The 24,812-nt window shown below is 32.9% G+C and overlaps 2 protein-coding genes across 8 annotated transcripts in view; both read right to left on the reverse strand.

Annotated features, from left to right (window-relative positions):
- Positions 1-12,047, reverse strand: part of LOC148625218 (ral GTPase-activating protein subunit alpha-1-like) — a 53,656-nt gene extending 41,609 nt beyond the window's left edge. For all 7 annotated transcript variants that reach the window (XM_088568587.1, XM_088568588.1, XM_088568589.1 and 4 more), the window contains exons 1-7: positions 11,924-12,047; positions 6,405-6,515; positions 4,915-4,964; positions 4,329-4,386; positions 3,984-4,027; positions 1,920-2,073; positions 1,424-1,545 (exon numbers count right to left, since the gene is read on the reverse strand). In XM_088568587.1, coding sequence (XP_088424713.1) covers positions 1,424-1,545; positions 1,920-2,073; positions 3,984-4,027; positions 4,329-4,386; positions 4,915-4,964; positions 6,405-6,515; positions 11,924-12,035 — 651 coding nt within the window. In that variant the 5' untranslated portion in view covers positions 12,036-12,047. The remainder of the gene's footprint in view (positions 1-1,423; positions 1,546-1,919; positions 2,074-3,983; positions 4,028-4,328; positions 4,387-4,914; positions 4,965-6,404; positions 6,516-11,923) is intronic.
- Positions 12,048-16,948: 4,901 nt separating this feature from the next.
- Positions 16,949-21,486, reverse strand: LOC148625219 (uncharacterized protein CXorf65 homolog). The gene is made up of 2 exons (XM_088568596.1): positions 20,957-21,486; positions 16,949-17,798 (listed from the first exon to the last, which is right to left on the reverse strand). The coding sequence occupies exons 1-2, from the start codon at positions 21,096-21,098 to the stop codon at positions 17,464-17,466; spliced, it is 477 nt and encodes a 158-aa protein (XP_088424722.1). The 5' UTR covers positions 21,099-21,486; the 3' UTR covers positions 16,949-17,463.
- Between the last annotated feature and the right edge of the window lie 3,326 nt (positions 21,487-24,812).

The following is a 24,812-nucleotide window of genomic DNA, read 5'->3' on the forward strand; positions in this document are numbered from 1 at the left end:
ATCATATCATTATTGAATAGTAAGACAATTCATAATAATCTCTAAAATAATTGTGTGTTCTTAATGATAATTTTCTCTCTAAAAGCTATAGAGTAATAATGGAAACTATAGCCAGAAACTATGGACAAATGGTGATGTCAACATAATTATATGAACACATTATAAAAATACATGTAGTGTTAAAAAGAAAATAACTGGTCATATTCATTCACTGACTGTTTAGTTTTGCTGTGCCAGCTCAATCGCACAAAGAAAATTAAAGGATTGTAATCATGATTGATAGACAAAGAATATGATCAACTGAACTCGTCCAACTGGAGGTATCACTTCTATTATACTATCTTTAAACTATTCATTTAATATGTTAATCATTTATCTAAATTTCAAAGTACTATTTCTACCAAACTGAAGGTTTCAATGAGAAATTTAAATATATCTTTAAAGCATTATATGCATAATCAAATTAAAGTAATATTTTATTATTGATAAACAGCAATTAAAAACATTTATTTCATATCAGTGAAAAATCAGTAATTTCAATTGGATAAAATCTTTTCATGTGGTATTAACTAATCTGTAGTAAGAAGTTTTACCAGTCAATACCATGATGTGAAAATGCCCTTGGGCATTCTCACATTGTGGTAATGCCAGGTTGTAAGTTTAGAGTAACATCCCCTTATGAAACATTTTCATGATCAAGCTTTTGTCAATGTAAATAAGGCGAGCCACACATCTGCTCCTGACACAGAAACACTATTAATATTGCCTTAAACCATAATAATGCTCTCAACTGTGTCTCAAGCATTATTGTGGTCTCAGGCAATATCACTGTCCTCTGGCAGTCAATTTTTTATGGTAATGCCCTTTTTATAAGTAACTATTGTCTAAATAATACACCCATCCTTTCCCTTTATGGTCATTTTTCTTGAACTCCAAAAAAAATAAATCCAGAGAAAAAAACAAAAAAAAAAACAGCCTAATACCATGAAACATCATTATGTGACAATTCTAATTTTCTGTAACCATACAAACTACCCAAAATATTAAACACTTCTATGTCTAATAACCAGTCAAATGTGGCATATGTTTGATGAAGAAAAAAATCTAGAGATTTTATTGCATTTTCCAAGTATTTATAGCCAATAACCTCTAGGTTTTACCATCAAAGTGGTTTAGTTTGCCATTTTAAGAAACTGAAAGGTAAAATTTAGTTGAAATGCATTAAAGAAAAATTGTGGGAATTTTCCTATAAAAGCAGTAAAAAAACATCTACTTCACAGATGCTTCAGGATAATTCATATAGCCTTCTGATTGTTTTTTAGATGTATTGATTACATTTGAGGCAAAAAAGATCAAACTGAGAAAAATGATATGCAATCAATTGCCTGATTCTTACAAAGAATGGTAATTAAGATATACAAACCTCTGATACTAGATAATATATAAGGCAATCAAAGAAATATTTAGTGATATTTTCTGGTAGTTTTTCTCCACTGTTTGGTAGGATTGGCGTTATATCATCACAGGATATCATACCTCCTATACCTGTAATATAGAACCAAAAATATATCATAAATACTGAATATACGAACTAGAAAAATAATTACTCTAAGATTATTAGCTTCTTTTTAATGAATGTATTGGCTTATACCACTTCCTGGCATAAATTATTATATCTCTGCATGTTTTCATGATTTCTTCTGAAACTGGGAGGACTCCAGGTAGTTTTTAATCCCGGCCACATGATTGATTAAACTAAATATTTCATCAAAAGTAGTCTTGATACAAAAAAAGGCTACCTTTTTTTTGAATTTTTTAAGTTGTTTTTAAATTCAGCATACTAATTAAATGATCCAGGCATGAACTATCTTTTATATTATTTTACAAATGGAAATAATAAACTTAAAAAAAGTATGTACTGTCAATAGCAGTTTTATTCTGTAGTGCAGACTGGTCAATACCATTCCCTAGACCAGGGACTAACTGTAGGAATATCTCATGACACTCTTGTGATGCCCCATCCTGTAGTATTTGGTACCATATCAGGAATAACCTCATCCCTTCCTTTCTTGTCTGAAATAACATTGAAATATAAAAAAGATCATATTGTATTGTCAATGAAAGAACAAAATGATTGATTGATTGACTAAGGATTTACATTAAACAGGAGAAAGTTTATTTCATGCATTTCAGGACAAGAACATCTGACCAATTGATCAGACCCTGCTTTCAACTTATTCAACAGGTTGATCCAGATCTTTATTGTGCTGTCTCACAGAAGAAAGAACCTGAAGGGAAGCATATCAACCACCTGAATACATTATTCTGACTCAAAGCCAACCAGTTTTATTATCTTTAACTTCCCACGTTTTTATTGGAGAAGAAGTGACAACAAATGTTAGTGTCTTTGGAATAACTTGGCCAGGAATCAAACCAATAAACTCCAATACTCAAGATAAGCATGCTGCCACCAGACCGCTAAAGGTAAGCATGCTGCCACCAGACCGCTTAAGGTAAGCACGCTGCTACCAGACCGTTAAAGGTAAGCACATTGTCACCAGACCACTAAAGGGGTCAAGAGGAGAATGAAAAAGTGGTGGTACAATGAAATAGTTAATGGCAGATATTTTATGCATTTCTGGACAACACCTGATCAATCAAACAGACCCTGCTTTGAATTAATCCAACAAGCTGAGCCAGATACTAATTGTGCTAGCTCAGAGAAGCAAGAACCTAAAGGTAAGCATGTCACCCTACCTGTACACACTACTCAATGTTACAATGAAATAGTTAAAAATACTTATTACTATACTACCCTTTTTTACATGAGGTATAACAGTGCAGAAATTAAGTCAAAGTTGTCCAATCTGGACCCAAAATGAACAATATATCTTTCTAAATTGATCATGTTTTTAAGTTCTTATAGTGTGTACTTATTTAAAACCTGAAAGTACCCAATACTTGTCTGAACTGAACAATTTCAGTCCCATCTGGTTTGGTGTATTACAGTTTTGTCTTTTTTTTTGTTAAAAAACATTCTTTACTTTAAAGTATTTCTTTATTTGGTAAGCACTTTGTCTTGTATTTCATTGATGTGCCAAGTAAAAATCCCACAAAATTGTGTCTCACAAAACATGACAAAATGTATCTTAAAAACATGACAAAATGTGTCTCATAAACCATGACAAAATGTATCTTAAAAAAACATGACAAAATGTACCTCACAAAACATGACAAAAATGTGTCTCATAAAACATGACAAAATGAAAGTCAAACACCAAAAAAAATGAAATTAAATCCAAATTTAATTTCACAAACCACACTGAACCACTGTATTTTTTATATACAATGTAAATAAAAAACTATTATTCAAATCAACTAACAATGGGTTTTGACCTTGAACTTTGACATATTGGTATCCAATTAAAGCCAGGAAGTACTTAATGTCTTTTATTAAGTATATATTATCAGAGGCTACAATCAATTGAATTTACAAAAAAGTGTCACTTATATAATTGTACATATACATGTAGTTAGTACGAGTATTTACTTTAATCCTTTGACCTCTCTTAAACACTACACAAATTGCAAACTGGACATGGTACAGAATATTTAACACAAGTGTCAAGTTTCATTGTTGACTGTACAATTCTTTTGAAGTCATAAAAATGATACTCGGCTTCAATATCAAAATTATGGTACATGTATAACGAAAGAGTCAATTTTAATAAAATATGAAGTTAAAAAGGGATATTTCAACTGTTAAGGATGGAACTAATATGTCCAAATGAATGTTATCATAAGCACTTTTTTGTCCTGTTGGTAAACATTTATAGGTCATTGTGTCACTAATTCAATGTTTTATCCTTTTCATTGAAGTAAACGTCTATTTAAATGTACTGAAAAACATAAAATCTCAATGACAAACATTTTTTTTCCAAGCTTACATTAACATATTGGTCATTTTTTTAATTTTTACTAACCTTTATTCCATTTCCAGGGTGAAGCAGTTTCTTCATTATCCGCCCTAAAAAAGAACATGGATTTATGGAGTTTTTAAGACTGGAAACAGATTTCCAATATTTTAAAAAGCTATCATACATAACCAAGTACAGTGTATCAAATACATCAAGAAAAACCACATACAACTAGACATGGTAAAGTCATTGGGAATTATTCAAAATCCCCTCTCACAAAAATACATATTAAGTTCTGATCATCTCTTCACAGAATTGGTATAAATTAAATTTTCCAGGCAGTAATTCCTTAAATAGTCTATTGATAATGAGAAAAATGACATACTACAATTACTGATAACCCCAACTTACCAATACTGTGGAACATCCATCTTCTTTGTACAAGCTCAGGCAATAACAAAAGAATTTTCTTTAAATAGAAAAAAATACACTTAGAAGCACTTGAAGTTTTTGAGAAAAAAAATCCAAAAATAAAATTGGTGACAGCAATTTTGTCAGCAATAACATTAGCAAAAATGCAATTAAGAGCCAAATAAATGAAAAAAAAAATATGCAAATGGCTTATTTTGAAAAATACATTAATTTTTAAAAGGAAATACATAAATATTTTGTGTCTATGCTGAAACAAACTTAACAGTGATGCAGTGATTATTATTTCTGGACAACTTGATAGTACAAAGACACTTTTGTATTAGGAAAAACAAGGCAATACCATTTTTACATTTTTTTTATATTTAGCTGCAAAAATTATAATTCAATATGATGCCATGGTTACTCATGTATCACTTTGCTTAAAGAGATGAACATATTGAAGGTAGTTGTGAATTAAGACCTAAGAAATATTAAAGCCAAATAGCCAATAATTTATAAAATAAATAACAAAGTATTCAAAACTGCCACTTCAGTAGAAGACAAAGCATTACAAAGTATTTCTCACCTCAAATACACATAAAATTCCTTCTAACTCTTCTCTGTGTGCTTTGTTTGCTAAAATGGTTCACCAAAACAAACATTTAAACAACTAACAGAAACAAGAAATTGAAATGAAAATGGGAAAAATACAGTTCTATGCTTAATGTACTTTCAATTAATGACAGGTAATAATAAGAGATTAATCTATGGGAAAAAAAATTACATGACTAGATCTCTGAAACCACCATATGTTTGTCAGCACATATTTTCAATATATGCACAAACAATATGGGAAGTTAAATTAATTAAGTACTATTTGTACTGGTAATAGCTTATACTGCTAGTAGTTCAGCAGAAAAGAATCATATTAAAAATTTGTCAATTTTTTCCATGACAGGATATGTCTTCAAAATGTATATAAATATTGTGCAAAGTTTGAAAAATATGTTCAATATTTTTTGAGTTACAGATTACTCAAAGTATGTACCATCCATAACATAGAGTGACTAAAAGTGGCTAAGTTCAAGATGCTCAATGAAAATGTAGGGAACCCTTAATTTCTCCATAATATGATGTACACATCTTCAATATTTGTATATAAACACCATGCAGGCCAAATAAAATTAATTATTAGATTCTCATCCCCTCCTGCCCTTAAAAAATGGAAAACATTGGGGAGGGAATTTCAAAAACAGGATTTTTGTGGGTGTAAGTTTCTAGTATTGAGAAACAATAAAACAAATCTTTCATTTCTTGATGATTAAACTGTTTCTTCCCTGAAACTGATGTGGATATGAACTTAAACATACAATGTATCTATACTTTAAATAGCTTAACATTGGGCTAAAAATATCTGGTAAGAAATTAAAAAAAATGAAAAATAAAACCCTCCCACCTGCCCATATTTTTTATGAAGGTTGGACAAGAATCTACCATTTAAGTTTATCTGGCCTTAAATACTATTTGAGTTACAAGATTACACAAAGTAGGTATGGACAACAACACAAAGTGGTCAAAAAATAGCACAAAGAAGGTATGGACAACAACACAAAGTGGTAAAAAAATGGCTAGAAATACAAGGAAAAAAATCCAATTGCTCCATAATGAGAGGTGCATACCTTCATTTAATAAATATAAAAACATTGAGCAAAGTTCAAATGACACAGATAAAATACTTTTTTAAGTTTCAGATTACACAAAAAAAAGGTACTGACAACAACATAAAGTTGCAAAAATGGTTAAGATTAACATGCTAAAAATGTAAAGAAAATATAAAATTTCTCCACATCAAAAGATGCATATCTCCAATATATACTTGTATATAAATGCTGTGCAAAGTTTCGGTAGAAGATTTTGGAGTTAGAGGTTAAACAAAGTAGGTATTCCCTAAATGTGACAGTTGGACAAGGTTGAGTGGCTACTAGACCTGCTTTCACTGTTGGTAACCCAGGTAACAAACCATCATTCATGTAGGACAAGTGACCTTGACCAAAATGTTTGTATGGATTCACATACCTCTCTGTTTAAGGTCTGCTTCTATTTGTGCAAAGTTGTCGTTAAAAATGTAAAATATGTGTGAATAGTTAGCATCAAAGAACTGTTTAACTTCTGTTACATCACTGTTATCTGAAACAAAAAGACAACTTGTAAATACTGAAAAATACTCAATGAATCTAATATTGTGGAGATTTTTAACTTGCTAATATTGTTAGTGACTTCTTGTTTGTATGGATTACGTTATGCCAGAGCTTGACGAAACTACGAATACTTTTTGTATCGCTCTAGAACTCTAACAAATAGGCTTCTGGAACAAGGTTATGTTGCTACAAGATTGAAGTCATCACTACAGAAGTTTTATGATCGTTATCATGAACTTGTGGATCGTTATGGTGTATCCATCAGCACCATGAGAACTGATTTATTCAACGGGTCATAGTTTTCCTTCCCTCGTTTGTCTACCCCAGACTTGACTTTTTATGAGCAACTCGGTGGGTGTTTCTAAAAAAGCAGAGGACGCTTACCCTAACGATGCACCTGGACCATGCTCCCAGTTTTTAGTGGAGACGAGTTGCTCATTTACTTTTGTTACTTTGTATATATGATTTTAGTTACTTTATGTTCTTTGTTGTGTATGTCTGTTTTCCATGTCTGGTCTTTGTCCCTGGATTACATTCTTTTGATTACCGCTATAACCTTGGTTCCCTTGATTACTCTTTCTTGCACTCGAAATTTCAGTACTTAATATTAACATATGATTTGCATAAATATGTAGTTATATGCCACGTAATGCTGCAGATCCTCGCTGTGTTTACCGCCATAGCGTCATAGTTCTAGCTTCATACCAGATAAATTATACCTCTTAAGTTTCATACATGTGTGTTCTATATGTACTTCTTGCTTGTACGAGAACGGGTTATTTACATGAAATGATCGGTTAGCTTATAACATTACCCAGTTTCTGATTCATGCACTGATGCCTGTTCAAGGACTGTATAGGTCATATACATTAGTATGCCCCAATATTTATGAATATTCATTGCCAGCTGCTTAATCTGGTTCCCGGGTCAATATCATAAGTGATCCAAAGATCGCTACAACGTACCTTTTTTAAAACATATCGTATACATGTCTATGCGTGTTTTTTGTTTGTATTAGGACTGGAAGTTTACATTAAAAGATAAAATGATCAGTTAGCATTGAATTTATATAATATTACCCAGTTTCCGATTCAAACACAGGCGTTCATTACAATTGATTAAAAAAAGGTCATACATTATCAGGACGCCGATACCTACAAATGTATATATAGCCATTGCCAGTTGTTTAATTTTGTTCTGGATGATTGAAAACATTCGGGTCATAACGGTTACGAAAGAGTACACAATAATATCAAGAGAACCAAGATTTTAGCGGAAGTTCCCCGATTTTACAGCATATCGCATTTGTACCATTTTGGATGTTTAAAGTATGTCAAAATCAGTGACAGTGAGTATTTGATGATTTGGGACTTTAAAGACTTCAGTCTTTGAGTTTACATTGGAGTATTGTACATATAGTAATGCTCCCTGTAGCATTTGAAAAGGGCAGGGTAATCCAGATAAAAAAAAATACTTTGGCATAGAAGCAATTTGAGGGCACATCATGCAAGCAAAGAAAATAAACCAAAAAGGGCAAGGTGCCTGTGCCTTCCAGGAACCAACAGTATATAATACCACATAGTATTAAATAAGCGTTACTACTTAAATAATATTTGTGCAAAACCTGGTACTTTAACAAACATTTAAATGAATACCATCTGAGATTTTTATTTGTATCTTCGGGGAATGTGTCTGTTTTAAATTTTCAGTTACAGTTAATGTCATTTGAAAAGAAGAATTGGCAGTACATGTACATGAAAACCGTGGTCTTATAGTATCAAGGTAGTAAATTGTTATTTTTGACACAGGAAGAACAGGCTTCTGAAAGTTAGTTTCCATTTTGTTTGAAGCTATTACAACATCTAATCTTTTGTTGCATTAACTTATTTTTCTGATGCAGCATCTTTAAACTTAATTCCCTCCCAAAGGGTGAGTTATATGCTTAAAAATGTTCCCATTGTATCAGTGAATCATGATAATTAAAAAAAATGCAACAATGTATCAAAAAGTTAGAAAAGACAATTTGAATTGATACACTTCAAAAACTTTTCAGTAGATCATGACAACTGATTTCATCTCCATTCGAGTTGACATCAACTTTCCTATCATATCTGACATGATCCAAGAAAAATAAGAAAATGGCCTAAAATCAAATGAAATTTTCAAGTTTGTTGCTTCTTTCCTGTTCTAGAGAAAACTTGATAAAATAAGATAACATATGGCTCCTACATGTAGTTTATAGGACAAAAATACTGAATATGTGCATTGTTCCAAGCTCTTGTTTTAGCAACATCCCAATACAGAAGCACCTGTGATATGGTTGGAAAAGAGTACACACTACACTCAGCAACTTTTGTTTTCTCTAACACTCAAATCAGAGTTTAAAATCAGTGTTAGTCAGTGAAACCCACCCATCTAGGACATAGTATATTCAGATCGTTAATTGTGTATGGAGAATAACTGACCTGGGTGTGAAATTCACCCAGCACGGCGAAGTTAATCTCATTGATCTCTGCCAACAATATGGACGCTCCCAGGTCATTGATCTCCAAAAATCATTGGGGACCCCTGAAAACCCCAAAAGGAGAGTCCGGGGGACTTGTGAAAATTCTTAATCCAATAGCCAAAATATATATACTGGTAACAAAAGCCAACAGTTGATTTGTCCAGCTTCAATCCAAGCCTTCGTCACAACAATGGATGAGATGATTAGCATATGGTATTATTGATTGACAAATGTTTATGTGCATGTACATGTACAGTATAAGAGAATAATTTAAATGTACTAAAATTCTACCATAAATAGGAACAGAGTGATACATGCTCAAAATGATTCTGTCCAAAGTAACATACATGTACAGGGGTTCCATTAATTTTTCAGGCAGGAGGTACCAAATAAAGCACCCTGGAAGCTCCTGGATGTTAGCCTTTTTGAGATTTAAATTTTGACTTGAAAATATGGGATTAAGTCTGCAATATTTGCTTCAGTTTTGTTTAAAATATATGAATTTGAAATCAAGATGAATCATAACTGATTTAGTTTCAAAACCCTGAAATCCAGGAGCTCCCCATGATTCCAAGCAGATCCATTTCTAGACTAATGCTGATAAACTTTGTTGACTGTTTAATACTATGCCATTTCATATGAAATTTTAATTAATGTCATATTTTGTTCTTAGGCTTTTACTTACTTGTTACAAAATTTGAACACTAACACATGCAAATAAAAGCATAGGAACAAAACTAAACATTTATTAAATGAAATTCCATAACATGTGGTAGTTCCAAGTGCTGATTAAATAATTTTCATAATATAACTTTGTTGTTGTTTATTGCCTAATTATTACTGTGTCGTGTAGTGCAATTGCATGTGTCTTAATGTGAAATGTTGGTCTAAAAATCATAGTCTGATAAGAAAATCTTTGCTTCTGAAAAAGAACAAGGCTGGCAGTTTTAGTCTGGTTGACTGTTAGACAGTCTGAATTTTTTAAACATTACAATGTATTTATTTTCTATAATTATCTACAGCAGTGTTGATCCAATATTTTTTATATTCTTTTGAGCAGAATATTTTTACCAAAACTCCCCCTCCCCGCCGAATGAAATGGTCATCCCTTTAATCATATTCTGTAAAAGTTTGTTTCACATGTTAATTTGTTCTTAACACTAAAAATTCCTGCACTCATCTACACAAGTCACAACAAATATTGGGAAAAATGACGAGTAAGGGGCATTCCAAATACGAACGGCATTCTTTGACACGTTTTCATAGAATCTTCACCTGTGTTTAGCTTATAGTTCAGCACAAAATAATCGGTGATTGCTTTGAATTGTTAAGTCACTACATGTTTTCTATAAATGGACATTACGTTAAATCGTGGTAGGTTAAAGCGTTTTACCGATAAATTTCTGATGCGGACCATGACGAAGACACCCATATAAACAATAATAAACACTAGAGATCACAATTTTGGAGAAATATCCTATAGAAGGAACGATCTTAGATATCTATTTACTAGATTTTCCTCAAGATTTTTTTTTTGCTTTTACTTTATTCTGCTGGTACCAGACGCTACCTATGGCTTATAAAACAAAGGTTGGGAAAATTGAACATTTCCAGTTTTGATTGTAACTCAAATTTCACAATTTTTCATTTAAAAACATACTTTTAAGAAGGAAAATTGTAAGAAATAATCAAAATAAGTACCAGAATAATCATTTTCGGCTGTAAAAGCATTTGATAAGACAGGTTTGACAAAAAAGGAATTAGTTACTTTTCGGTTTTTAGTTGTTTCATATTAATTTCTAACCATGCTTTATAAGCAGGAAATATTTTACAACCTTTGTTTGAAACATGTTATCAAGTCATTTAACATGATTTGAAGAAAATATCACTAAAAATTAAATACTTAAAGACGTTTTGATGATTAGAAAAAATATCTTTCAGTAACATTTCACTTCCCGTTTGTTTGTTTACATTACGCAATGTCTTTTCACACACCAAAATCTTTAATTTCGTGGCCAATTCTTATGTATTGATGTATAATACATAAGGCTCTAAATACATATACATGTAGTTCTGTCCAAAGTGACATATTACAGCAGTAAAGTATGTAGTTTGAAAATGATATTGTTTGAACTTTAATGCTGATGCACAGTGTGTTTCATCTATTCTGGTTGAGACACTAGAGATATACAATGTAACAACAGAGCAGTACATATCAACAAAGTCATATACTGGTCAAGGAGTAGTTCTCAACCAGCAAGTTATTCTCACCAATTTTTCGTTCTTTTCTGTGAAAAAAGTTCAAGTCCAAAATTTAAGACAAAACATTTAACAAATTTCTGATGATATGCTTTCAAAATGATCTATCATACAACGATTTTCATTAAGGAATACAATTTTGGTGATCACATTTGTGAGAATTGCTTCTGTCTTTAAACTGGTGAGATCTACCTCTCTGACTAGAAATATGGCAGAATATTAATTGAGTACAAATAGCTGTGTCCCTCATAGACCTTGTGGAAGACACCAGTAAAGGAGTTCATCATTGTAACAGGGATATTGTTTGTCACCAAATTCATTTTCTTAAAAACATGGCAATGGTTAAGCTAGCAAGACATGATCTGTACCCCAAATGTGCTACTTGGATGATATTACTTGCCCACTTGGGTCAAATTGCTGCAATTCAATTACAGTCCAAGCTTTTAAAATGAAGATAACCATGAACTTTCTTGTTGGATGTTTTCTCTATGATAACAGACTAGTTGACTGTCAACAGAAAGGGTACAAAATTAAAGAACTCAGCTTCCCTGAGTGAGACATTGACAGAAAGTGGGAGGCTGAAGAAGGTCGGTATAAATAAAGCAATCCAACAAGAGACTTTATGCAATTACCTATGACAAGTCGGAGATGCTTCAGTCTGGTTATACTGTCTTTCTTGATATCTGATACTTTTTGAGCTGACTTTTTGATATCTCCGTGACTTGTTTTGTTTCGAGTGAACATCTTTTTCCTGACCCGGATATAGAATATAATAATACACGCAGGCGCAGACCACTACTCTTCAAAAAAGACTATCGAAGTCAAGTAGCGCAAATATTGACCATTGCTCGAGACCAAAAGAAATCGTGAATGATAATCTAACAATAGATTGGAAACATTCATCACGAAGATTGGAACAATTTACCATGAGTTTTAATGACAAAAGTTATTTCTCTGGTAATCTAAACAATACTAAATTAATTAGTGGGGTCCTGAATATTCTCATAAATGTAAAAGAAACGTTTTTCATTCAGAATTGTCAACTTTCCTTTAATCTGGGTCAACATCCCTTCAGCCCCTGCGTATGGAGTGTTCATATCACAACTCATACGTTAAGCCAGAGCTTGCCGAAACTGCGCAGACTCGTATGTATCGCGCTAGAATTCTTACAAATAGGACAGGGTTATGTTGCTACAAGATTGAACTCATCACTACAGAAGTTTTATGTTCGTCATCATGAACTCATGGATCGTTACGGTATATCCATCTGTAACATGAAAACCGATTTGTTCAATGTGTCATAGTTTTCCTTTCCTCTTTCATCTTCCCCGGACTTGACTTTTTATGAGCATGCAATTCGACGAGTGTTTCTAGAAAAGTAGAGGACGCTTACCCTACCGATGCACCTGGTCCATGCTCCCAGTGTTTAGTGGAGTCCGAATTGCCCATTTGCATCTGTTGCTTTGTATGTATGATTTTAGTTGCTTTATGTTATTTGTTGTGTATGTCTGTTTTTTATGTCTGGTCTTTTGAAATCTTCAAGTATTTTTTTGCAATACGTTATTATTGCTTTGTGATATCAAGTTCAAGATCAAATTCACAGTTTAAAAAAATGATAATGGCGTATTTTTTCTTCTTATTCTTCTTCTTCCAGTACTGCATCGTTTCTTTGCTGTCGAAAATCATACACCGACAACTAATATCATAGACCCAGATCATAGGCCTGTAATCAAATTATAGGTCTCTGCTATATTAATAACATGGATAGAATATAGGGATTAGGGCCGGTTCTGTGACTTTAAATCCCTCTGCTGTATTGGCTGAAGTGTATTGCTTTGGTAGTTTATTCCATTATGTAACTGCGTGAGTAAAGAACGAGTATTTGTAGCAGTCTTTTGTGGCCTGAATGTGCTTAAAGTTGTATGGGTTGTTGTGTCTTGTTCTACTGTCTGATGGAATGAGTAAATTTGATCATGTTGGTATTGCTACAGTATTATGAATAATCTTTTAAAAGAAAATCAATCTGTATCTTAAACGTCTGACTTGCAAAGGATACCAATTATTAAATTTGTTTTATGGAGATTTTTCGCAGGGACTTTATCATCTAGTTACTACTATTGTTGTTAGTGTTATTTAATCCCTGTTTTTCGTTACCTTATTCTAATTTTGTCAATTTCGGATATTTTTTCTACTCATGATTTCCAAGTTATCCACTACGCTTACAACATAACTAATTAAAAATGAACGATTTCGCCCTAATGTCAATAGTGTTTGACATGTGTCGTGAAACTGCATTATTGTTGCTAGATTATTACCGGATTACTGGCTTCTTTATATTGTAGTGACCCTTGTAAAATCTAATTAGCTTCAACGAACACAGAAACAGATCGGCAAAGAGTGGCGCACAATTTGTTTCCGTGGGCATTCCAATCGGCAATAGTCTGTTGGAATACCTATCCTCTTAATCAGACAAAAATATCGTCGACCAGAAATTTCAATATTTTAACATCATATTCAGAGTACTTCTTGTAAGAATCAGTGTTGTTTTCACAAAATGAGCCTTTCTCTGCCTAATTTTAGATAAGCATTTCTTATAGTCCCATGATTCGGTGAATAAGATTGCACATGACTGACTTAGTTTGCCATTTGGAGGTGTAATGCACCGTGTTCAAATAAGGTAGACAAATCAAAAGTTTGTATACTATAACAAAAGATAAAGGGAGATACTTCTGTAGGTCTTTTGAATTTGAGAACCCACAGTAACACCACATATAGGGTGGTCTATGGAGTTTAATTGTTCGTTGCTTGGCATTCGGTGGATGACTATTGGCAAATATACCACATCTCCAATTTTTATACTTATCACAGTAATTCTTGAGTCAACCTAGTAAAGTAGTGAGGAGTTTTGAAGTGAGGGTTAAGTTGTGCACTTAGCAGACCAAACAATATACCTCTGTAAGAGTGGAGTTTCTGTATCCAGTAAATAAAAGGGAGATTACAGTGATATATGATTATGTTAGGTCGACGAGTGAATTGTCATGATATTCACTGCCTTAATTAGTCAGCGTTGTCTGCTGGCACGACGACGAATTTGCCATAAAGATCTGACAGTCTTCTCAACTTGAAGACCGTTTTTTATTGACGTTCTAAGGCACCGAATTCGAGTAATTATTTTTTGACAAAAATAAAACTACTTATAAAGAATTGTAGTGCGGTATAAAAAGTCTACATTCTAAATGGCCAGCTCTGGCATAACGTATGAGTTGTGATGTGAAGAACACCATACACAGGAGCTGAAATGATGCGGATAGTTGACAATACGGAATGAAAAAGTCATCGCGTTTGTCGTATAGCTTATTCATTAGTTTTCCTTTACCATTGATCTTTAGTATAGGTCAAGATATGAAGATGACTTCACAGCGTCTGAAGTATCCTTTATCTCAAGTTCTTTAGGGTAGATGCGATGTATATAATCCGAAACTAGAATTGTTTAACGATAATTCGTCATCTATATAGCGGAAACTGAGATCAAAGGATCAGGATAAAATTATTTTCGTTCCTTTGGATAAGATCAGCTCTAAAGTCAGCCTCATACGAGTGAAGGAATAGGTCAGCTTGCCTTTGTTTTCTTCGCTGAATTTAATTGTCAGTATCTGTAAGATTCGGACAGTAAGTGAAAACATGGTTTGAAAAAACCCATGATGTTAAAAGTTTAATTTGACTATTTTTGCATAACCAGAATCAAGAGGAAAAAAAAAGATTTTCCATGTCACGTTCATATTGAATTATAATTTCACTGAAATGCACTGAAAATTGACATTTCTAGGGAAGATAACTTAATAAATTTCATTTTTCTAACATTCTATTGAAAAATTTCGGAGCAAATCCAGTGACGCAGAGTAATGATCTTTCCAAACTGAGTAAGTATCCCTGAATGAAATTGTATTGTCGGATAGGTGGGATTTTGACATGCATGTTTCTGATTTTTTTCACGTTGCCTGATTCTTACAAATAATTACACTTAATTGAAACAGGTATCGATATGATACCTTTAATGCACGATTTTTGTTTATGTGGAGGAGCAGTACGTGCCCAATTAACGACTTTTTTCATAGTTTCTTTCTTCTTTATTATACTCCATCGGTATATATACCTACTAGGCGCAGTAAAGGGGACATGTTCACTAGTAGCTTTCGTTCGGTTGCTTATTGTATTCTTGTCTTAGTCTAGTGGTTCCATTCGAAAATAGTTTCTATGTATTAATTTTTGACATACTGAATATAGTTTATGGAAGTATTCCATTTATTATCTTCAGATATACATGTATATTGAATTAAATTGAAATTACGGTGGAACAATGGGGTACCACACACATACACACACACACTTGTGGTTTTTATTTTGTACATAAGGATCATAGGAAGTATAATTATTTTGAAAATATATGTAACTGTATTACAATTGAATTCAGACCGAGAGGTAAATGGACCTAAAATAGTGTCGAAGAAAATTGAGCAGATCTAATAAGGGTTGGTATCAAGTATAACAGGTTTAGTTTTTAGTATTCGTGTAAGCAACCATGTAACCATTTTATGTTGTCTACACTTTCAGATGTAAGAATATGGTCATTTTGTGTGTCTGTCGTTTGTGAATTCGTATATTTGCTTTTTTGTAGAAATCTATTAATTATGCTCTGATTATAATCCACGTAGCATAGGTTCGATTATACTCCAGCAATGCTAGAGGTTGTCTGGTAAGCTATTTTCTTATTTGATTTGAGTATGGAGGAACATAATTCCAACCTCTTACGTTGTAGGAGCATGAACGATAAACGCATCAACAGCTTTATACCTTATTGGCCTTATTTTACCCTTTAATAGCACACGCTGTTGAGGTTAAATAAGTGATAGAAGTCAGATTTGAAGGTTACATAATTTATCCAAAACTAACCCAAAGTGACCGACTTATTAGAACGTTAATATTTTGCTTTGTCACAATGGAGATTATTTCGTTAGCTCTTGCGAAAGCAGTCGTCAGTATTCCAGAGTTCGAGTTGTTGACTATTTAGCACACTGTTTGACAAAACTTTAAAATGCGTATAAAAAAAACTCAGAAAAAGTGGTCATGGATCTAACCTGTTCGCATAACAAATGTGGCAAAAAAATTGTGATGTTGCGCGAGTTATTTAGGCATTTGGAATCTGCCAGGCCAGCACTGAATCTTAATTTTGTTTTCATATGTAACTACAAATACCGGTACATTTTGCTGTTGGTCGATTTTTTTTTGTAATGTGGAATGAATCTCGATGAATCAATCCTTCTAGTGTTGAAGATGAGAGTAACATATAAATGTAAAAAGCCCGGAATTCGTTTTGTGATTTTTTTTTGTAATAAGGCGATAGTCAAAATGACTACTGTTGTTTACAGATGTTTGCGCCTCTGTTCGTCTATGAATCGACATGTAGCTTGTTAAGTTATTAAACATAAGTCCTGCTCCATGTTGAACTCCTGGCTGTGTGTGTGGGTGGGGGGGGGGGGGTTGTCAGAGTCGGACATTTGCTGCTTCGATTTTAGTTTCACATGGTTTTAACTACATAGATGTTCATAAACTATGTAAATGTAAAGCGAGAACTTTACTAATAAAAAAATGTATGCGACTCATAACGATATCATTTAACTTCAATAACATACGACCTTGAATTACAAGTCAAACTTAGAAGTATAGTATTACAAAGCAGGCGACTTAATATATTTCCAATTTCATCTCCCTTTTTAAATTTCCACCGAGTTTAACAACAAAAAATGCAGATAAAAGCAATAATACACACTGTAGTAATAGGAGGAAACACGCAATCTGTGTACATGTCATTACATGAATATACGAAACGTTCGAGAGGAAAAAAAAAACAGTAAAACCCGTCTAAACAAAACCTCTCATGAACGGGACATAATTGAAATAACCATGTTCTGAAATTCATAGCATTCAAATGTTAGTAAACGAAACACGCCATGTCGAAACAAAACAAGAGCAAAATCTAGACGTGTAAACAGGGTTCAGTTTATATATGTTTCACTGTATGACCCATCAAATGAATGATCCCAGAAAGGATGTTTAATATTGCAACAGTTGAATATATACTAGTATCAGAGTCATGTAAACTGAAACGATTTTTTCATTTCTTTTTCGCACTAGCCTTTTTCGTTCCGCTTTCTGTAGACTTCTTGTGTTTAGTTCCGAATTTTCCACCTGGGCTTGGGGATTTCGCGCCTCTTCTTTTAATCTTAGGTGTTGATATGTGATCAACGTGAACTTTAAAATTTGGGAATAAATTTTCGTACTGCTCCAAGAGAGGCGTATATTGATAATTCTTTGAGTCTACAGGTGATCCGGAATCTATAGACAAATTGTCTTGTAACAGTTCCTTTTGAACTAGAATATATGTTTCATGTGAGTTAAGATATTTATTCGCATTGTCGTACTTGTGAAGATCCAACTCCTTTACTAAACCTGAAAAGATAAAATGCATTTCATTTTATTTGATGATAAAACAAAATGATGCTTATCTAACTCAATTGAAACCATCGTTTTATGGAATATAAATCTATCCTTTGTATTATAGTATGTCCTGTTATGACAAGAAAACTAACATTTCAGTTTTTACAAACTTTATTAACCCTTTCTAGCGTATTCAAATCCTTTTGCAAAATCGATATGGAAATACTTTGATGTAAACACATAGCTAATGAATTTTAACTCTAATACGTAAAGTTTTGTATGTATTCGTGTTCGGCATCTTTGTCGTTTTTTACTAATGCCGCTTTTCATTTTGTTGACCTATACCCATTGTCATGGTTTGGGGTCCTCAAATTGGTCTGTCAACTTTTTACTTTTACAAGTATATATATTTTACTGTCTCACTATGTTGTAACCCACCTATTTTCATGAACTTAAAACCACTCTGTACAGTCTACATTATCCCCCTTTTCATGATATTTGGTTCCTTTGTCAACTTTTTACTGCATGTTTTACGAGTAAAGCATACGAAATTCTATACTCAACTTTTATATTATATACATACACTTACGATCAATGTTTTGACTGGTAGAGGATTATTGTAAATTCTATCTTATGAACTTGATTTGAACTTTTATGAAACTGAGAAGTGATCTGTAAATATTCAGCTATTTGAAAGTCAGTTTATAAAAATTCATTGTAGAGAAAATCGATGGTAGCTATAGATTTTCCAGAGTGTTCTCTTTCTATCAACAATCGACATTTAAAAAAAAAAACGTGATACCAAATACTCTTTTCATTTCAAAAGTTAATAATTCCAATAGAAGTATTCTCTCTTTATTCATTTTCTTATTTTTTGTGTTAATGCTGAAAAGAAAGACATGGAATCTTTGGAAATAAGAATTATTTGACTATTTGAAAAGGTGAAAAGATAAATTAATGGCGAAATAAATGAGACCTTATATCGATATCTGAGCTAATTGACATTTCATAAACGTTAGAATTATTACAAATCTCATTAATAATGCAAAGGTTTAAACAGTTTATTTTCAAAGTACACGTATGTTGTGCAGAGTTATCGGATATCAAGCTTATCATGACATATTCATTGTTTGGGGACCATGAATAACGATAAAATTTTCATTTGTCAATTTTAGCAAGTTAAGGATACCACAGACTTCTCCACAAATTGACCAAGAGAACCCCGGCTTTATAAATGAGACGTGGTCCTTGTAAAAATAGGTTCTTTCTTGTTTTATTCATATCGATCAGGGTAAGAATAGCTGATATTTTTCATAAAGGTATGGGATGGATCCTTTGTATGGTAAAAAGGGAGGGACGAATTTTAACAGATGGAAACTTTCGGTTCTGGGAGTGAAATATAAAAGTAGTGTTAAAGTATAACTAGGTTGTTTTGTAAGTTCTACAATAAGTTTTCCGTCAATTCTTCAACTTTTTCACTCGTGTAATAATTTTGTATAAAAAAGCAACATGCCCCTTTACAATGTTTCTGAAATAAGGAACACCTTTTATATATAACATGAAACCGGTTAAACCGGAAGTGCAAAGGCTACTTATATTTGTCGATTTTCCGTTCGTATGACATGGCTGATCCTATATATTTATTGGTTATGAGCTGATTTTATTGCCTTTTAACAATTTAAGTAAGTAATTAAAGTACTTTAACGGTCTCCGGGTGATTTTTGTATCGTGTATTGTACCTACTGTAATGCTGTCTGAAAGCAAATATTGGACCATAAAACTTTTCTTTTAACAAATTCATAAAAATAAAATGATGTTAGACGACTAATTCATGTAGTGAATTAGTACAATAAATAAACGATGGAATGACTTTGTGTGTCAAAATTTGGAGCCACGGTGTTTTTGTTCAATTTTATAGTGTTATCCGTATATGATTCGATGCAAATGGGTGCCATGTTTTGTACTGAGACTTGAAAATATTAATTCCAATTCTATGTAAGCATTTTTTAAATCGAAAGTCCTGATGTTAGTTACAAAAATAATTTACTGTTTGCATGTAGGTCTAAAGAGAAAGGCTGGACGAGAATAAGACAGGGCAGTAATAGAGGAGATGTTGAAAAATCAAGTTAAAGTACAAAGAAAAGAAAAAAAGGAAGAAGACAGGTTAAGGCATAAGTGGTAAAGAAAAGGCGTTGAAATAAGAATTAATGCATCATGGAAGGGGAAAAGAAAGGAAACAAAGAAATAAAAATGAGAAATTGGATCAATGAGATAATTAACAGGGAACAAAGATCAACAAAAGAGGGCTGGAAAAAAGGGGGAGTAGACGAAAGACATCTACAAATGTAGAATCAAGAGTTGACGGAATTCAGTTTCTAATGAATTGGGTCTACACTCAATCCCTTTTAATCCAAAGGTTTCAAAATCAATAGCTTTAATAATTATTCAGAAAATAGTGCTGTTAACAGTTTCTCAACATCAATACTATGACAAAAAGTGTTCAGCCTTTTCAAAGTAACATGCATTAAGAGCTAAGACTGATTACATAACTTGAATAAGCTTATAAAGACATCAAGTGATGTGAAAATTAGATGAATTAATTTCAATTCAGTTGTCTTTAGCTTATAGAATGAATTTTTAACATTTAGGACTTAGCCATCTTTAAGTATTTAATACTGAATTTTTTCGTAAACTAAAACACTAATCTTCATACAAATTAATTCCCGACTGTTCCACTAAACTCTTGAACGTCAGATTCTACTGAACTCTAAATCCCTTCAATGAACAGTCTTTCTTCCAGTCTGACCTTACACAACGCGTAGTAGGGACAGGGATACCAAAACCACTTTTTAGACGTAGAGCAAGGCAAACATAAATTATAAATGGTTTGAAGTTAAACAATATAATCTGCCAAAAGCGAGATACTCCGAATGAACCGGAATCAGCTACGATCAAATTATGATCCAAAATCAAATCAAAATTCATGCAATTTGAACCCCTTAAAATTAATCATGAAGAATTGGTCATTAAAAGCTTCGATTTTTATCTGTTAACTGAAATTGAAGAGGGGGTAAATGTCTCATACATTGGAAGCACAAAAAGTACACAATAAACAAAACAAAACGAAACAAACAAATAATTTGATAAACAAACAAAAAGTACGTGTATACCTGTTTCATCGGATAAATCCACCACTACGTTGGAGTTCCCATATCCTGCTCTGTTCTTAATGCTGTTAAGTAAATTAATTGTAGCACACATCGGATTACATAATAATGTTTCATTCTGTCCATACTTCACGATGATAAACATTTTGATCAATATCCTTTTTATCTATCCCGCATTCAAAATCATCTATGTATTCAAATTAATTCCTTAATAAAACAGACAACAAGTTGATTTCTCTCGGTACTTAGTTTCAACACTCCCAAGTGTTTCTCTGAAGTACTAAAAGATAATTCCGTTTGTTTTGAAAAAGACTTTCAAATTATGTGTGTGTATCTTATGGTGACACGACACCTATAAAGTGGTATAGCCTTCCTTTTGATATATTTGTCTCATTAAAGAATTTAAATGAAACATTTAAATCAGGTCGCTGGTATAAACGTTGATATATTCTGATCACCCGTCGCCGAGTTACATTGCGTTCATTCGTCAAGGCGAATTCGTCCTACCTAAAGTATTTAATCTTTTGCAATGAATCGATAAAATACACCCAAAGTTAGCTTTCGGGAAGGTTAAAGTTTTATTTATTCAGAAATTCAAATGCCTCTTTCACGTTTAAAATTGACGATATATATTAGTTGTGTAAATGATAACAGATTCGATTAGTTTTTATTGTTATTGAGGACGTTGTTAGTTATTGTGAAAGAGAATCAATTAAAATATTTAAAAGCCACAATTCAAAAAATGTAAATGGGTACTATTGGCTGCTACTAAATGAAAGACCCTTTAGATTCCCTTTAACTTGATAATTATACTAGGGTTTATAAAAGATGAACAAAAATTTTCGAAGATCTTTATTGTTAAAGTTCGCTCTTAAGCTACCCTTTAAAGTTATAACTCACAGCATTACTTCACAAGTTCTCTGCGTCATGAACTTGGAAGGGATTTAAATTTTGAGATGGAACTACACCAAAAGAATGCCTTGTCATTGATCTCCAAAGACTCCCACATAGCCTCATTGTTTCAATGATCTGATGAGAACACACTATTCAGTATTGATTAGACCTACACTGGGCAATGACTAAGCAAAACATAGACTAGCGGAAATGGACAGTAGAGGGGAAACCCCAAATGGTCAGACTTTCAAATGGAGCAAGAAGCAAAAATAAGGATCATGTTTAAAAATAATATTCAGTAATATTGACATATGCTAAAGACTATTTAGGTTTTTAGAGGTATGATTGAGATTTCAAAATCTACCCTTTTTTTAGAAAAAAAATCGGGAATTTGTTTGGTCGTTGCCATTTTACAAGTGATTTTTAAAACAGTTTTCTGTCTGTGTAAAAAGGGGTATTTGTTTTAAACATGTGACACATTATTTTATGGACACTGTTAATTGTGATATCTTATGGGCATTTCTTAATTCAAATAATGATTAAATATCTTACTCCATACATGATTTTGACACGAAATAAATGTGATAATATCCTTTAAAAAGTTAATACACCATTCGGGTATCACAGATATTAGATATACAAACGGAAAATCAAGGAAAATTCAAGCCTGGGCAATAACCCCTGAACGACTTTGTCTTAAGGAAAATGTGTTTCTCGAACTTTATTCATGAGCAGTTCAGGTTACAACCCAAAGATTCAATCCAAGCCATCCTTTTATGGTCTGTCACCTTGTCTTGAAATCAGGAAAATGCTTGTTTCTGGTCCTTCAATCATAAACGCCGCCAGTCATATCCCCTAAAATCAGTTACAAGCTTACTTTTTTGGTATATCACCTTATGGAACATTTTCAAGGAGATCAGTACACTTATACTCAAGTAACTGACCAGAAAGAAAATGTCTACTGACAGTAATGGATAATTGAACGGATATGGTGAAACGCAACAATTGGGTTTCAGATATTATCAAAAGACACAGCCATAATAATGACCAGCATATTCTGACTATGGACAGGCGTATGGAATTTTCGATTGGGTGGAACTAGTTTTATAATGCCTTAAGCATACTCCTTTAATGTAAGGTAAAAAGGAAATAAAACAACAAGCACGTAAAAGTTCACTCAATATACACCAAAATACCTCAACATACACAATATAAAACAAATGAGATACCCACTTAAAAACTCCTTTAATTGCTGAAAGCTAGAAGTGATCGGTCACTACAATTCCAGTAGACTGAATTTGAGTAGTAACGTCAAGTACTAAATAGGCAAAGTTTGATATAGTGGAATATTCAAAGGAGACTTAGTTTTTACTTAAGGATGTACTAAGGGGTCGAATTTCTCTATTTGTTAAACAAAGTTTCAAAGAAAAGACAATAATTTAATATCGCATCCCTTACGGATAAAGATATTAAGGGCAGTTGATAAATTCGTCAGATTTTGTTTGGGAAAATTTGTTTTATAGACTGTATGTCCGTAAAAAACTGGGTGAGCAATACCATTTCCAATTAAGAACCTGCAAGTTCTATAATATTTCTGTACTGTATCAAATTTTTGTAACGGTGAAAATGTTTTATTAGTTTGTGATATCGATGCCCCTGTTGCAAAAGCTTTTCCGAGAAGAATCTGTTATTAAATTAAATTCTAACACGTTATGACAAATACAAGTTAAATGAACCAGTTGTGAAATGTAAAAACCGTAGGAGAGTGCTTTAGGAATATCACCACCAAGGAATGGAAAATTTACAACAGGAAAATAAAAATACTCTCTTTTGTCACAACTTTTAGCATGAAGGCTGCCTATCTAAGAGTAATCAAGGGAACCAAGGTTATAGCGGTAATCAAAAGAATGTAATCCAGGGACAAAGGCCAGACATGGAAAACGGACATACACAACAAAGAACATAGAGTAACTACAATCCTACATACAAAGTAACAAAAGCAAATGAGCAACTCGGACTCCACTAAAAACTGGGAGCGTGGACCAGGTGCACCGGTAGGGTAAGAGGCCTCTGCTTTTCTAGGAACACCCGCCGAGTTGCTCATAAAAGGTAAAGTCCGGGGTAGACGGAAGAGGAAAGAAAAACTATAACACGTTGAACAAATCAGTTTTCATGGCGCTGATGGATACACCGTAACGATCCACGAGTTCATGATGACGGCCATAAAACTTTTGTAGTGATGACTTCAATCTTGTAGTAACATGACCATGCTCCAGAAGCCTATTTGTTAGAATTCTAACGCGATGCAAAAAGTCGTAGTCTCGGCAAGCTCTGGCACAACGTATGAGTTGTGATATGAACACTCCATACGCAGGTGCTGAAGGGATGTTGCCACAGGTGAAAGGAAAGTTGACAAAAATCAAGAAAAGGTGTACAAGTACTATTATTGTTAAGACGTAGTCAACTTAAGTTATTTTGGTTAGATATCTTGAACATAGTTTTGGAAGTTAGGGTTATTCATGACCAAAAATATTATCAAGATATCTAAAAGTATTAATAAATTTATGCAACAGATCACGTTTTGAGGAATCTTTAAAGAGCTAGGCCATAACCTGTGATCCGTAATGGTAGAGAAACTAATTGGGTATGTAAGAAGAAGCACAATTAGTACCAACTGGAATACCAACAATCTGTCTGCTTAGATCATTAACAAATCGAATAGAAATATTGTAAATCAACTACGACACTATGATACCATAACACAAATGCAAATATTCTGTGGTTGTATAAGACCACTAATAGAATTAACCCTAATGCCAGATCTAAAGACTTTAAAAACAAACCTCCACTAACATCAGTCAATATTGGCTTTTCAAAAAACTGCTTGTTCTTTGTCCCAAAATCCTAAATGGATAGGCAGCACCACTCCCTCTTCTCAAAAGAAAAAGTGTTATTTTCAACCAAT

Source organism: Perna viridis, chromosome 2, assembly GCF_037379345.1.
Source record: "Perna viridis isolate PV_CMFRI_1.1 ecotype Kerala chromosome 2, ASM3737934v1, whole genome shotgun sequence".
NCBI classification, from domain to species: domain Eukaryota; kingdom Metazoa; phylum Mollusca; class Bivalvia; order Mytilida; family Mytilidae; genus Perna; species Perna viridis.

What these genes read in the sequence shown, in the direction of transcription:
- LOC148625219 (XM_088568596.1), bottom strand. Translation starts at nt 21,098, where the DNA reads ATGTTTATCATCGTGAAGTATGGACAGAATGAAACATTATTATGTAAT. An exon ending in GGATTTATCCGATGAAACAG is followed by an intron (nt 17,799 to 20,956) that starts GTATACACGTAC and finishes TTATCTTTTCAG; the next exon opens with GTTTAGTAAAGGAGTTGGAT.